Source organism: Herpailurus yagouaroundi, unplaced genomic scaffold (assembly GCF_014898765.1).
Source record: "Herpailurus yagouaroundi ecotype Mexico unplaced genomic scaffold, PumYag 77, whole genome shotgun sequence".
Classification (NCBI taxonomy): domain Eukaryota; kingdom Metazoa; phylum Chordata; class Mammalia; order Carnivora; family Felidae; genus Herpailurus; species Herpailurus yagouaroundi.
In genome coordinates, this window is record NW_024412388.1 from 36,426,030 (window position 1) to 36,440,681 (window position 14,652).

General features: G+C 42.5%; 1 protein-coding gene across 8 annotated transcripts in view; it reads left to right on the forward strand.

Annotated features, from left to right (window-relative positions):
* Positions 1-5,222: 5,222 nt before the first annotated feature.
* The window catches only part of MAST2 (microtubule associated serine/threonine kinase 2), a 221,376-nt gene continuing 211,946 nt past the window's right edge, over positions 5,223-14,652 (forward strand). For all 8 annotated transcript variants that reach the window (XM_040470078.1, XM_040470080.1, XM_040470083.1 and 5 more), the window contains exon 1: positions 5,223-5,670. In XM_040470078.1, the coding sequence (XP_040326012.1) occupies positions 5,485-5,670 (186 nt within the window). In that variant the 5' untranslated portion in view covers positions 5,223-5,484. The remainder of the gene's footprint in view (positions 5,671-14,652) is intronic.

A 14,652-nucleotide genomic window follows, 5' to 3' on the forward strand; every position in this document is an offset into this window, starting at 1 on the left:
TAGAAGTCCAAGATCAGAGTTCCTGCCGATTCAGTTTCTGGTGAGAGCTCTCTTTTTCGCTTGTAGATGGCTGCTTTCTCCTTATATAGTTACATGGCCTTCCGTGGTGCGTGCATGCCTGGGGTGAGGGAGAGCAAGCACTCTCTGGTGTCTCTTCTCATGAGGATAATTATCCAATTGGATCAGGGCCACACCCTTATGACTTCATTTAACCTTAATTACTTCCTTAGAGGCCCTGTCTCCAAATATAACTGAAGGGTTAGAGCTTCCACATATGAATTTGTGTGTGTGTGTGTGTGTGGGGGGGAGGGATATAAACATTCAGTCCATAATATGGCCCCAGGAAGCAATGAAGCTAATTGACTAATTTAATTCTAGCTAGACTTGACTGTGGCAGTTGGACTGATCTTCCTGGAGTAGGATTTCAAAGATAGTCACAAATTCTTCCCCTCTCTGAATTTACTCCCTCTTGCTATATAACTTTAGTCCCTTCCCACACTGACTTGCTTTGGCAATGACACAATTGCCAACATGACAGTAAGAAAGACCTGAAAAATGCTTTCACATTGAGGCTTGCTGTTTTTTCCTGCTCTTGGGACTCCTATCACTGCTGCCATGTGAAGAAGTTCAAGCTAGCCTGCTAGAGGATGAGAGATATGTGACTTAGTTTCTCCTTTTACCATGGCCGATAGGATGCCAACTGCCAGATGTGTGAGAAAGGCTGTTCTAGATTATCTAGCCACCAGCTAATCCTCAGCTGACTGAAGATACATTTGCAAACCTGGCAGTAACCAGTTAAACTCACCCAGACTGTAAGAGCCACCCAGTTGATCCACACAATTGTCAGCTAAAATCAATGTTTTTTTTTTTAAGGTACAAATTTTGGGGTGAATTGTTATATAACAATAGGTAACCACCATATATATTGGAATATAAAAGAACTTTGGAGTTTTTAGATAATTAAAGAGGAGATACTAGACTTCCTGATAATATGACATGAGGGGCCTGTCTGACTAAATAGAAAAGAGAAAAGAGATGTGATCACTCTATACTCTAAGATTTATACTCTAAGATTATGGAACAGTTTATATTAGTTACACATGTAAATACTGGTAGCTTTTAGTTCTAAGCTCTAAGTCAATTTAATCAATAACTCACTGGACATTTTCACTTGGGCATCTCACAGGCACTTAAGAGCAAACACATCTAAGACAATCATAATCACCTTCAAATTTCTACTTCTCCACTGTCCTCTACCTCAGTTGCCCCGCCAGAAACTTGGAAATGTTCTCATCTTCTTTTTCTCCACCCAGATACAGTCAATAGGTCTTATTTCTCTACTTTCTGAGTCTCTCTAAAATCCATCTACTTTCTTCCTTCACCACCATCACTCTGTTAGTATTTGTCATCATCACCTCTCTCCTAGATATTTGTAATATCCTCTTAATTTGCATAGGAGTTGCTAGTGGAATGGGTATGATGTGTATGAGAAAGAGAAGACTTGAGGATCATTCTGAGGTCTTGGCCTGAGAAACTGAAAAAAATGGTTTGTCATTCATTAAGCTGGGGAACACAGGGGTGAGGGTAGATTCGGGCCAGATTGTATCACATGGTCATCTCTGGCTGACTGTTTGTTTGGCTGTTGTTTTCTATTACTGTCCAATAAATTACCACAAACTTATCAGTTTAAAACAACATACACTTAGGGATGCCTAGGTGGCTCAGTTGGTTAAGCATCTGACTTCGGGCCAGTCATGATTTCATAGTTTATGTGTTCGAGCCCCGCGTTGGGTTCTGTGCTGACAGCTCAGAGCCTGGAGCCTGCTTTGGATTCTGTGTTTCCCTCTCCCTCTGACCCTCCACAACTCTGTCTCTCTCTCTCTTCCTCTCTCAAAAATAAATAAACTTTAAAAAGATATATCAAATAATACACACTTAACTCAGTTTTTGTGGATCAGGAGTCTAGGTATGGCTCCAGTTCTCATCTGGAGACTCAACTGGAGAAGGATCTGTTTCCAAGCTCATTCAGGTTGTTGGTAGAATTAATTTCCTTTGGTTGTAGGATGGAGCACTTTGAAGTTTTTTGTTTGTTTGTTTGTTTTTCTGGGCTCTTTGGCTCTTAACTCCTAGAGGGTATCTGCAAATTCCTGCCACATATTCTTCTCCATAAGCAGTTCAGAATATGTAGCTTGCTCCTTCAAGGGCATTAGGAAAGTGAGAGCGGAGCTGCTAGCAAGACAGATCCTTATATACTTTAAAGTAATCAGGAAAATGATATCTTATTACCTTTGCTATGTGCTATTGGTTATAAGTAAGTCATGGGTCCCACCTACACTCAAGGGGAGGGGATCACACAAAGGCATAAATACTGAGGAGGAGGCAGATCATGAGGGCCCCCTTAGAGTCTGAGTGCTGCACTTACTTTCCTAGTCCCCATAGTGAAAGGTGAAAAGTTGGAATGAATTCCTGGTCCCTAAGGACTAGACTCAAGGCTGAGTCAGTGGATTCTCCTGCTTGAGACAGTTAATCTGGAATGGTGATATAATCATGAAAAGATTAGAATCCTTTCACGGAGGTGTGTGGCAGCAGCATAGTACATTGTCTGGTGGTAGTGCAGGAGTGGTGGTGACAGCAATGTCCTGAAATTGTTCCTGGTTTTCAGTTTGTAGAGGCCTTTTGTTTCCTGCCAATTTTATAAGCCTGCTTCTTCAATCTCTGTTCAATTCTGTGAACCCTTCTATCCAGCCTTCCAATAAATTCCCCTTTAGGTGTAGGATGTGGTGTTTGTTTCTGTGGTTTGTACCCAAGAATGTGGCAGATCCTGTACATACAGGTCAATATAGACAGCTGGTGTAACTGTAAATAGTTGATACAGCACAGATTAATAGGAGAAGGGGAGGAAGGCAGAGACTAGATTTTGGATGGCCATGTCAACTATAGTAAGTTTACATTTCATCTTGAGGGTCGTGGAAATCCATTTAACTCTTTTTTTTTTTTTTTTAAGTTTATGTATTGGGGCACCTGGGTGGCTTAGCCGTTTAAGTCTCCGACTTCGGCTCAGGTCATGACCTTGAAGTTTGTGAGTTTGAGCCCCGCATTGCGCTCTGTGGTAACAGCTTGGAGCCTGGAGCCTGCTTCAGATTCTGTGTCTTCCCCTCTTTCTGCCCCTCCCCTGCTCACAATCTGTCTCTCTTTCTCTCTGTCAAATAAACATTAATTTTTTTTTAAAGTTTATTTATTTATTTTGAGAGAGACAGCCAGCGTGAGCCCAGGACGGGGAGAGGAGAGAGAGAATCCCAAGCAGGCTCCATGCTGCCAGCACAGAGTCTGATGCAAGGCTTGAAACTGCAAAGCTGTGAGATCATAACCTGAGCTGAAATCAAGAGTCAGACGCTTAACCTACTGAGCCACCTAGGTGCCCCTCCATTTAACTGTTTTAAACAAAGGAGTAACATCACCTTTAAAAAAAAATTTTTTTTTTTTACATTTATTATTGAGAGGCAGAGAGACAGAGTGTGAGTGGGGGAGGGACAGAGAGAGAAGGAGTCACAGAATCCGAAGCAGGCTCCAGGCTTTGAGCAAGCTGTCAGCACTGAACCTGAGGCAGGCCTTTGAACCCATGAACCATGGGATCATGACCTGAGCCGAAGTCAGACGCTTAACCGACTGAGCCACCCAGGTGCCCTGAGTGACATCATCTTATGTGAAGATTCTTGGAAAGGCTTTTTGGAGGATGGGTTTGAAGAGAAAGGGAGTGGATGTAGGTGAGCCAGTTTAGAAAGTTTCCCAGTCAAGTGAGACAAGGTAGGACTTGAGCTAAGGTGGTGTCATTGGGATGGAAATAGGAGACAGACTAGATACACAGAAGCAACAAGGACTTGTTGATTACTTGGATGTGGGGGCAGAAGGGAAAGAGTCTAGGATGACTTCCAAATTTCTGGCTGAGGAAACTGGATGGATGATGGTGAGGAACTGAAACAGGGAATACAGGGGCAGACTGATAATGGGCTGTATGCTTGGTTGTGTATGTAGGCTCTGGTATCTGACAGACCTTGGTTTGAATCCTGGCTTTGCATTTATGACCTATGTCATATTGAGCATGTTATGCAACTTGAGCCTCAGTTTCCTCAGTTGTAAACTGGAAATAATATAACTTACCTCTTGCTTGTGTATGTGTGAATTGAATGCACAGTGTCTGGTATCCAGTAAGTAAGTACTCTATAATGCTGGCTATTACTTCTCAAAGAGGGTTCAGGGAGGAGGCTCAGGAAAAATGGGTGAAGCTTTTAGGAAAGCCTTATGAGAAAGAACTGTGTTCAAGACAAAACAGGAAAAATGCAACATTGTGGCAGACCAGCTAAAGCCAGAAGGAGGAGGCCAGACAGGGCTGAACTTAAGCCACGTTTCTGAGAAGATGAGTCATTGGAAGTGCAGGCAGGGCTGCCCAAGCCACAGCTGGACTGGCTGTGGCCAGGCTAGACTGGGCTATAATATGACTTCATTGTCAGTGGGGAATCATGAGGATTGTTCCGGAAGCCTTTTTGTCCTCCTCTTCCTCCCAGAAGGAATCCATTACTACTTCTTCTTTTATAGGACTTTCCATACCTTGTCTTACTTTCTGGAAGCAGCAGGAAACAGTAGAAAGGGACAAAAAGCAAGAATCTGAATCCTGTCTAGTTTGGTCACTGATTTGCTGAGTGACCTGGTGTATGTCACTTCACCTCGTCCTTATTTGTAACACGAGAATGAGCAAACCTGCATCCAAAGCGCCAAGTGAAGACAGTTGGTGGGTGGTCAATAAAAAGGCATACGTTAGTATTCTATTACTTAATTGCATATTTTGTCTCCTTGTTTCTGTTCCCACTCCCCCTAGATCCTTGAAGACACTAATCGGTTCTAACTCACTTTCAGATCCCTAGCACTTAGCTTGGCCAGGCACACAATTTCATGAATGGATGAATGAAAAGATCAATGAGCGTCCCCAGCCGCAGCAGACGCGCCAAGGGCCCGCCCCCTTCCGCTTTACCCACCAAGCAGGGAGGCCACGGGCGCGTCTCTCGCGACCGTTCGCTGGCGCGTGCGCCGGAGGCCGCGCGCGGCCGGAGGTGGCGGGCGGGTTCCCCGTGCGCGCGCGCGCGAGGTGGGGAGGACAGGGGCGGGGCCCGGCCAGAGGCGGGCGCGCCGGCTGGCTGCTGGCTGGGGAGGTGGTGGCGGCGGCTGCGGCGGCGGGTGGCCGGCCAGGCGTGTGCCGGGTGGGAGAAGACGGGCGGCGGCGATGCTGCCGCCTCCCTAAGGAGCCCCGAGGAGATTGCTGCGCTTGAAGCCCCAGAAAGCGCGGAAGAGCTGCGAGCTGGGTCGGTGGCTTCGGGCGCCTGCCCGGCCATGGTGGCCGCGGGCGGTGGTTGGCGCGGCAGCGCTGCGGCCCGGGGCCGTTCGGGGCCGGGACAGTCGTGGCGCTGACGCCCGAGGGGCCCAGCCACAGATATGAAGCGGAGCCGCTGCCGCGACCGACCGCAGCCGCCACCACCGGCCGCCTGCAGGGAGGATGGGGCTCAGCGGGCGGCGGAGCTGCCCCAACCCCAGCCCTTGCCGTCGCGCCGGCGAGCGCCTCCTGGGAGGCAGCTACTGGAGGAGCGGACCGGGCCCTCGGGCCCCGAGGTGAAGGAGCAGGTAAGGCGGGCTGGCGTCCGGGAGGGAAAGGATGGGGAGCGGGAGCCTGAATGGGAGCGGTGGGGGAGGGGGATCTCAGGCGGGAAGACTTGGGCTAGGGCATTTGAGGGGTGGGGACTGTGTAGTTCTGCCGGATTAAAGGAAGGTCTGGAGCGGCAGAAAACTGGGGAGTGGAAAAATGGAAGTCATGGCCTGGGGTTGAATGGGAGGGAAATGGGGGAACAGGGGTTTGGAAAAATGGTCCTATGAGCGTTTGTAGTCCGGGATTCTGGATGCGAAGAAGGGACGCTGGAATGTGGCCTGGGAGTAAATGAACTGCAAAGAATAGGCTTACTAAAGGATACTGAGGAGTTAGCCAGAAGGGTAAATAGTGCAAAGTAGGGAAAATCAGTATGATAGAGTAAATGTTATCCTATTTCCTAGAGGTTGTCCTGACAGTTATAAAAACAGATGCCATTCCTAAGCATTCTTTTATTTGGCCATCATTAATTATATAGTGTTGTGGAGTGTGTTCAAATATTCAAGATTCCCTTCGGTAACGATCTATTTCACAAGAAAGCACTTTTTAAAACACCTGCATATGTGCAATTCCAAACCCAGCGCTGTGAACAGAATTTATAGAGAGATAGGCTCTGCCTTCTAGGAGTTTACCACTGAAAACACCTTAATGGGAAAACAGAAAGCAGTGTAAAACTATTCATGGAGTTTCTGAATGGATAGGATGTGTTTGTATAATTTATTAATCAAGCATAGAAATAGGGGATAAAGGTCAGTTTTATGAGGCAGGAGAAGTTGCCACTAGTAGCTGTAGGAGGTGCAGTGAAAGGAGAATATGTGGTCCTTGACCTTGTGCGACTTGCAGAAAAATATTCTGTAGTAGTGAACTCTAGTGACAGCTTTCTCTTTGCACAGCTCTACTTGAGACCCTAGTAAATTCATCCTTGACTCATTCAAGACTTTTATTAGGTCTCCTGCCTCTTTTCCATCAGTTCAATAAGTATTTTACTTAGATATCATTCTTCATTACATAGTTTCATTGATGCACATGCTAGCACTTGGATTTTTTTCTACGTTTTGTTCATCTTTTATTCTGCACCCAGCTCTGAGTAGACTGCACCATCCGCTGTCTCTGCCCTTGCTTTCAGGCCACTGAACATTGTCCCTGGATGTAATTTCCCCAGTTTTTTATATTGTTTTTTATATTCTCTCCCGTACCTACTTGAAACTTTTAAAATGTACTTAAAGCTCTGATCCTTTCCTGATTCAGTTTACTCGGTTCAATTGGCCGTATTGCATGGTTCACAAAAGAGTTCAGGGTTATTTGATTTTTCCTTCTTCTCTATCTCACAATTTTATTTGTTTGTTTATTTATCTATTTAGTAAGTAATAAAGCAAGCTCTCTGCCCAACGTTGGACTTTAACTCATGACCCCAAGATTGGGAGTCACATACTCTACCAGCTGAGCAAGCCAGGTGCCCCTCTAGCTCACAATTTCTGTGTTCACTCATCTTTTGCTTCAATTCTGGAGAAAGAAGTATTCATCCTCCTCTTCAAGGCTTATCCCTGTACTTCTGTCCTTGATTTTATCCTCTCTCATTCAGTGGAGGCCTTTGTTATGTATATTATTTTCTCTTTGTTTTATACCTCAACTAAAAAATGAAACAACAGTTTCCCTGAATTGTGTAACCCACCTAAGCTAATTTGTTTTCTTTGCTTTGCTTTACCAGCAACCCTCTTGGGAAATGAGTTTGTATTCACTGTCTTAGCTTCCTCACCTGTACACATTCCTCATATTACAGTTTGGTGCTTTTTTTTTAAAGTTTGTTTATATAAGTAATCTTTACACCCCACATGAGACTCAGCCCAGGACCATGAGGTCAAGAGTTACATGCTCTTCCGATTGAGCCAGCCAGATACCCCTTATAGTTTGGCTTCTACACTTATACTGTTCCAAAACTGATGTCTTCATGGTCACTAATAACTTTATATGTTTTTTGCTTTGTATGATATTTACTTTTTTATTGAATGTGACTTAAATACAGTGCATAAATTGAAGGTTCATTCAGCCCATGAATTTTTACAGATTGAATACATCCCTGTAACCACTGTTCAAATCAAGATGTAGAACATGTCCAATACCCTAGTATGCCCCTTGGTGTTTTCTCCCAGTTATTATGCTTCCCCAAAGGTAACTGCTTTCCCAACCTTCATCGCCATGGATTAGTTTTGCCCCTTCTTGAGCTTCGTATACATGGAATCTCCCGGTTTGTACTCTTCGGACTAGATTTCTTTCATTAAATCATGGCTGTGAGATTCATTTATGTTGTTCCTTGTAGAAATGGTTCTTTTTCATTGCTGTGTAGTTTTCCACTGTGCGAATGTCCACAATGATACTAAAACTTCTTTTTCAAATAACAAAATAATGCATGGTACTTGTGTAAAGTTTTCATTGTGAAAGAATTATGCAGAGAGATGTAGCAGTCCCAGGGAACTTTAAATGACTAAATTTGATAGTCTTCAGCCCAGTCTTCATTCTCTCTGACTTCTGTGAACTATTTATCACTGTTGCTCAGGTGTTCCTTCTTGATATTTTCATCTCTTGTCATAACGACCACTGGACTCCTTTTTCTCTGACTGCTTCCTGTGTGTCTTTTTTTGTTTTCTTTTCTCATAAATGTTTCTTGAGGATATGTCCTCTGTTCTTAGCTCTCTCCTTTATTGTACTCTTGTGTTTTTGCAGGCCTACCCTATTCATGGCAAGTATTTAGGATGTGAAACAAGGGTCTCTGATCTTCTTTTATTCATGCCCTTGTGTCACAGAACCTCCTTGTAGAGTGATCTGAGTTCCAAGCTTGACTTTTTCCCTTAGCTCTACATTTCCATTTCTTTCTCTGATGTTTCCACTATAGTATACTCAGCATTTGTGATCTTAACATTGTAATTTTTATAATTTTTTTTTCAACGTTTATTTATTTTTGGGACAGAGAGAGACAGAGCATGAACGGGGGAGGGGCAGAGAGAGAGGGAGACACAGAATCGGAAACAGGCTCCAGGCTCTGAGCCATCAGCCCAGAGCCTGACGCGGGGCTGGAACTCATGGACCGCGAGATCGTGACCTGGCTGAAGTCGGATGCTTAACCGACTGCGCCACCCAGGCGCCCCTGTAATTTTTATAATTTGATAGTGTCCTTGAAAGTCCATAACTTGTAATAATTTGATTTTGAAAAGATAAAAATTTCAGTTGTGTGCATTATGAGGCTGAATGGATTATGTCCATTCAGGGAGTAAGCTTAGCTGATCAACAAGCATTGACTCTCACAGGTGACTTTGTTCTCCTTTCCTCATGACGTGGAGCAATGCTTGTTATACTACATACTAGCTGGTGTTTTGGAGTAAGTTCTGAAGAGGATGCATGACTTGGATCTCTAGAAGATCAGTGGCTTGCTATATCCTTAAAATAGAATTCATTATTTCTCCTTTGAAATGTGCTTTTCCCTGTCATTCCTTTTCCTTGTCATCCAGCTTGAAGTTGTATCCTTGGTGTTTGACTTTCCCTCTCCCTTGACCCCCTAACCCAGATTTTGCTGATTCTGCCTTCATGATGCCTTTGAAATCTTTATTCTCACTGTCATCACCTTAATTAAGCATTTATAAACTTCTGTCTTGGTTGTTGTAATACCTTAAGTGCATTTACTCTGCTTTTAGTCTTTTTTTTTTTTTCAACGTTTATTTATTTTTGGGACAGAGAGAGACAGAGCATGAACAGGGGAGGGGCAGAGAGAGAGGGAGACACAGAATCGGAAACAGGCTCCAGGCTCTGAGCCATCAGCCCAGAGCCTGACGCGGGGCTCGAACTCACGGACCGCGAGATCGTGACCTGGCTGAAGTCGGATGCTTAACCGACTGCGCCACCCAGGCGCCCCTGCTTTTAGTCTTTTAACCTCTACTTTATAATGCATTCTGGTAAAAAAAAAAAACAAACCAAAAGATTATAACTCATTGCTTACCTGAGTTCCGGTAGTAGATAAATATTTGTTAAATGATCATTCCATTTCTGTATCTTTGGAAACCTTCATTAGCTTATTACCCATAGAATAAAGTCTGGAGATCTTGGCATTCAAGGTCTACTTGATACCACTTTTTATTCGAAGAATTGGAGTTAGGTGCCGCTTCTCTTGTTTCCCCAAGACTTTGCTTTATAAATTCTTTGAGGCCCACATTGTTTCATTTACTGTTGTGCACCTAAGGCCTACTGTGGTATTTGAAACATAGTTATTTGTCTGAATATTTATTAGAAACATAGATATGTGGCGGTGTCTGGCTGGCTGGCTCAGTGGGTGGAGTATGTGACTCTTGATTTAGGGGTTGTTAGTTTGAGCCCCACATTGGGTGTAGAGATTACTTAAAAGCAATAAATCTTAAAAAAAAAAAAAAAAGAAACATGTGGTGGTGCTTGAAACAGATATTTGCTCAATGAGCATGCTAATTGGTTGTCAGTCTCATCAGAGAAAATATTCCTCAGAGACTATCTTATTCATTGTATCACCTTAGTGTTTTAACTGGTTGTAGTAGTTGGCGGTCAGTAAATATTTGTTTACTGTTGAGCACTTTCGTATACTTATTTTAATTAATCATCCATCTGAAAAACTATTCTCTGCCTCTGCCCATTGAAATTCTACTCAAGGTTCCAGGCCTAGCTCAAATGCTACAGAAACTGTTCTTTGAAGTTATTTTTCTATGTGAGATCCTCCTAAGAGGATCCTTGATTAGGCTTAATAAATCTTTTTTTTTTTTTTTCCAACGTTTATTTATTTTTGGGACAGAGAGAGACAGAGCATGAACGGGGAAGGGGCAGAGAGAGAGGGAGACACAGAATCGGAAACAGGCTCCAGGCTCTGAGCCATCAGCCCAGAGCCTGACGCGGGGCTCGAACTCACGGACCGTGAGATCGTGACCTGGCTGAAGTCGGACGCTTAACCGACTGCGCCACCCAGGCGCCCCAGGCTTAATAAATCTTTAAATCTCCTGAAATTTTAGTTCTCAAAAATCTGTGATCCAGAAAGTGAAAGCTTTGGTTCTATGATATTAAATGAAAATGAAAAAATGATTAGAAAGCACATTAGATAGGGACTTAATAAATGCTAATTCTTAAAAAAATTATTTTTAATGTTTATTTTTGAGAGAGAGAGAGAGAGAGAGAGCACAAGCTGGGGAGGGGCAGAGAGAGAGAGAGAGAGAGAGAGAGAGAGAGAGAGAGAGAATCCCAAAGAGGCTTTGCGCTGTCAGCAGAGAGCCTGACACAGGACTCGAACCCATGAACCGTGAGATCATGACCTGAGTCGAAGTCGAAGGTCTAACCGATAGAGCCACCCAGGCGCCCCAATAAATACTAATTCTTATCTCATTTTGTTTCTATAACATTGTTTTGTCCACTACGTGGTATATGGTAGGTTCTGAATAAAGATTTGCTGAATGAGTGGGTGAGTGAATTAGTGTTTTAGCACTTTTATCCTTCTGTATTCATTTTGTATTATTTCTGCTTTTAAGTTGTAAATGGTTAAATGTAAGAACGATATAATTTTTCTACTATAATGCATAGACAGGGCTTTGCTCACATTAGTTGGTAAGTATTTATTGATGAATAGAAAATTCTTCAAATATTTTGAATTTGGGGGGATTCGAATAATAGCATGATAGAAATAGCCGATTAAAGGAAATGAGACATTTTTGAGGATGGAGGAAGATATTCCCTCAGCACCATTGAGAAATTTGCAAAATTATTTTCATGGAAATCAGCAACATCTCTTTCCTCTGCAGTATAATGTTAGTACATTGGCAAAAGCATAGGAAAGAAAGAGGGGAAGCTCTATATTGTATGTAGGGAACTAAAATCAACTTGGTATTGCTGGAGCATAAAGTTAAAGGCATAGATGGTTAGTTAAGAGACTGAAGGAGCCTGGGTTATAGAAGCTCTTTAGTACTATGTAAACGTGTAATAAATAGGGAAGCAAGATGGTCTTACTTGTGTTTTAGCTGGATTACTTTGGCAACGGTGTGGGGGATAGAATGTTGGACATGGTGATTGAGACATAGACATTTGAGAATTCTTTTGAGTTTTCAGTATAGAAAGTTTTTAGCCTTCCCTTGCCTCTTATCCACAAGTATAATGGGTAAAGGCCAGCTCCTGAAAACGTGGTGGCTTTGGAAGATTTGATTTCGTCAAAGGTAGTGGGAGTAGAGAGCCTGGGATGGTTGAAGTGGGTTGGACAATGTTCCTGATTTTTCTGTCTCTGTTCTACTGGATGCCTCTTAGCCTAACGATCAGCCTAAGGGCTTTACCACCCCAGTTACTGATGGTGACCTATAGTCTTGAGTATCAAAGGCAGCTGAATCTTGCAATGATTGTTACCTTCTTCATTGCTGGTCTTAGCTGCTGTGTGATTCTCTGCTAAATTTGTTACCTAGCTTTGTATTTTCTTGATTAAATCCCTATGGTACCTTGGTAATTATTACTTTTCATTAGCAGGTGATGATTGTTTTTCATCATTAATATACCTACTTGAGGTTCCAAATAAGTTGAAAACTGGGGTTGTTGGATCAAGGCCTAGCCCTGGGTGAAGAAGAAAAAGCCCTCAAGGGAGAGTAGAGGCTAGATGTTATTAGGAGTAAGGACTTCCACAAAATGCAGTTAGTGAGACATACTTGGCAACCTTTTGTTTTAGCTTTTAGCCTCATTATTAACTCCCAAAGATTCTTTCCTCTTCCCTTTACCACAGCCATGAACACAATGGATATATAGTAAATGATTGAGGGGAGAAATTGACATCAACCTGAACCTTCTACTTCCATTTTCATTAGGTATATTTCATCCTTACCAATAATTGTTCCACCTCTAAAGTCTTTGTTTTTTTTAATGTAAGATTAAAAGAATATTTATTTTGAGAGAGAGTGAGCAAGCAAATCAGTGGGGGAGGTACAGAGGGAGAGAGAATCCCAAGCAGGCTCTGCGCTGTCAGCACACAACCTGATGTGGGGCTTGAACTCATGAACTGTGAGATCATGACCTGAGCCGAAACTAAGAGATGGACGCTTAACTGACTGAGCCACCCAGGTGCCCCTAAAATCTTAGTTTTGAGCTTACCACACTCTGACCTTCACATCATCCTCCATTTTTCTATTTCACACTTCTTTTAGAATGTCCTCTTCAAAAATGGTTCAAGGTCTTTGGAACCTCTAGTTGATTTTTTTTTTTTTTTTAAACCATCTTTTCATTGTCAGCCACCTCATGCTTCGACTTCCCTCCTATTCAACTTAACATTTCATGGGCTATCATAATCATTCCTGTGCATGTACCTCCGGTTTCTTTGCCATTTCCCCTTTCTGGCATATGTGCTTGACTAAATTCCAACCATCATTACACCAACTCTGGCTGTTCTGCACCTGTGTCTAAGCAGCTGAATTTGGCTGGAGAAAAACATGACCATGGTGACATCTCAGTTTGTGATCAGGAACCTCAAAGAGTCTGTCAGCACTGCCACTCAGTCCTATGACATTTCCCTAGTCCATTCACTCTTAAATGATAGTTTAATTTTTCTCCTCAAATCTCCAAAACTCTCTTTGTCCTCTTTACTCTTAGTTGATATCCTTGTTTCCTGTTTAACTGAAGGGAAAAAAAATCCGAAGAGAACTTCCACAAGCTCCCATTATAAGTTACCCAACCTACCTGTATCTGTACCCATATTCCATGCCCTCTCTCCTATTGCTATGGATAATCTCTTCCTACTCTTACCAAGGACAACCCTTATATCAATTAGGATTTTTCTTCTTGAAATCATTCCTTCATACTCCTGAATCATTAGTTTTTCTTCTCTGTTGTATGCTCTGTATGTTTTGTTCTCATCAGTATGGCTATAATATTTATATTATTTCCCATTAAAAAAAAAACTTTATTAATCCTACACTGCTCCTTTTTTCATTTATTCTTTGATTCAACAGTTTTTTGTTTGTTTTCAGTACTCTTGGGATTACAGCAGTGGAAAAGGCAGGCCACAAACCCTGCTTTTATGAAGTGTCTATTCTAGTAGAGGGAATGTCATGTTTGATCTTAGCCAAAAGGCCAAGAAATTATAGTAGAGGGAGCATCAGGTAATAAAATAAAATATGTACTATGTTATATGGTGATAAGTACTATGAAAAAATAAAGCAAGGAAGGGGGATAAAGAATGAAGGGGGGAGGGGCAGCTGGGTGGCTCAGTTGGTTAAGTGTCTGACTCTTGATTTCGGCTCAGGTCATGATCTCACAGTTCATGGGATCAAGCTGTGTGTTGGGTTCTAGTTGGCAGCATGGAGCCTACTTGGGATTCTCTCTCTCTGCCCTTTTCCCTCGTTTTCTCTCTCAAAATAAATATTAAAAAAAAAAAGTTGGGCACCTGGGTGGCTTAGTTGGTTAAGCATCCGACTCTTGATTTCAGCTCAGGTCATGATCTCTGTTTGTGAGATCGAGCCCCACCTTGGGCTCTGTGCTGACATTGCAAAGCCTGCTTGAGATTTTCTCTTTCCCTTTCTCTCTGTCCCTCCTTCCCTCTCTCTCTTTCTTTCAAATAAATAAACATTTACAAAATTTTTAAAAAATAAAAATAAAGTAACACGTAGTCATTCCCTTTCCTTCTTTTTATGCATATCTTCTTTTTTTTCCACCTGGTACTGTTAACGTGTTTGCTGTTTATTGTCATCCTTCCACATTAGAATATATGGTTCATGAGGGCAGGAATTTGGGTCTGTTTTTCTCACTGCTATATTACCAGCTTCTAAAATTGTGTATAGAACACTAATAATGAAGCAACAGAAAGACAAATAAAGAAACTGATCCCATTCACAATTTCACCAAGAAGCATAAAATACCTAGGAATAAATCTAGCCAAAGATGTACAAGATATGTATGCTGAAAACTATAGAAAGCTTATGAAGGAAATTGAAGAAGAT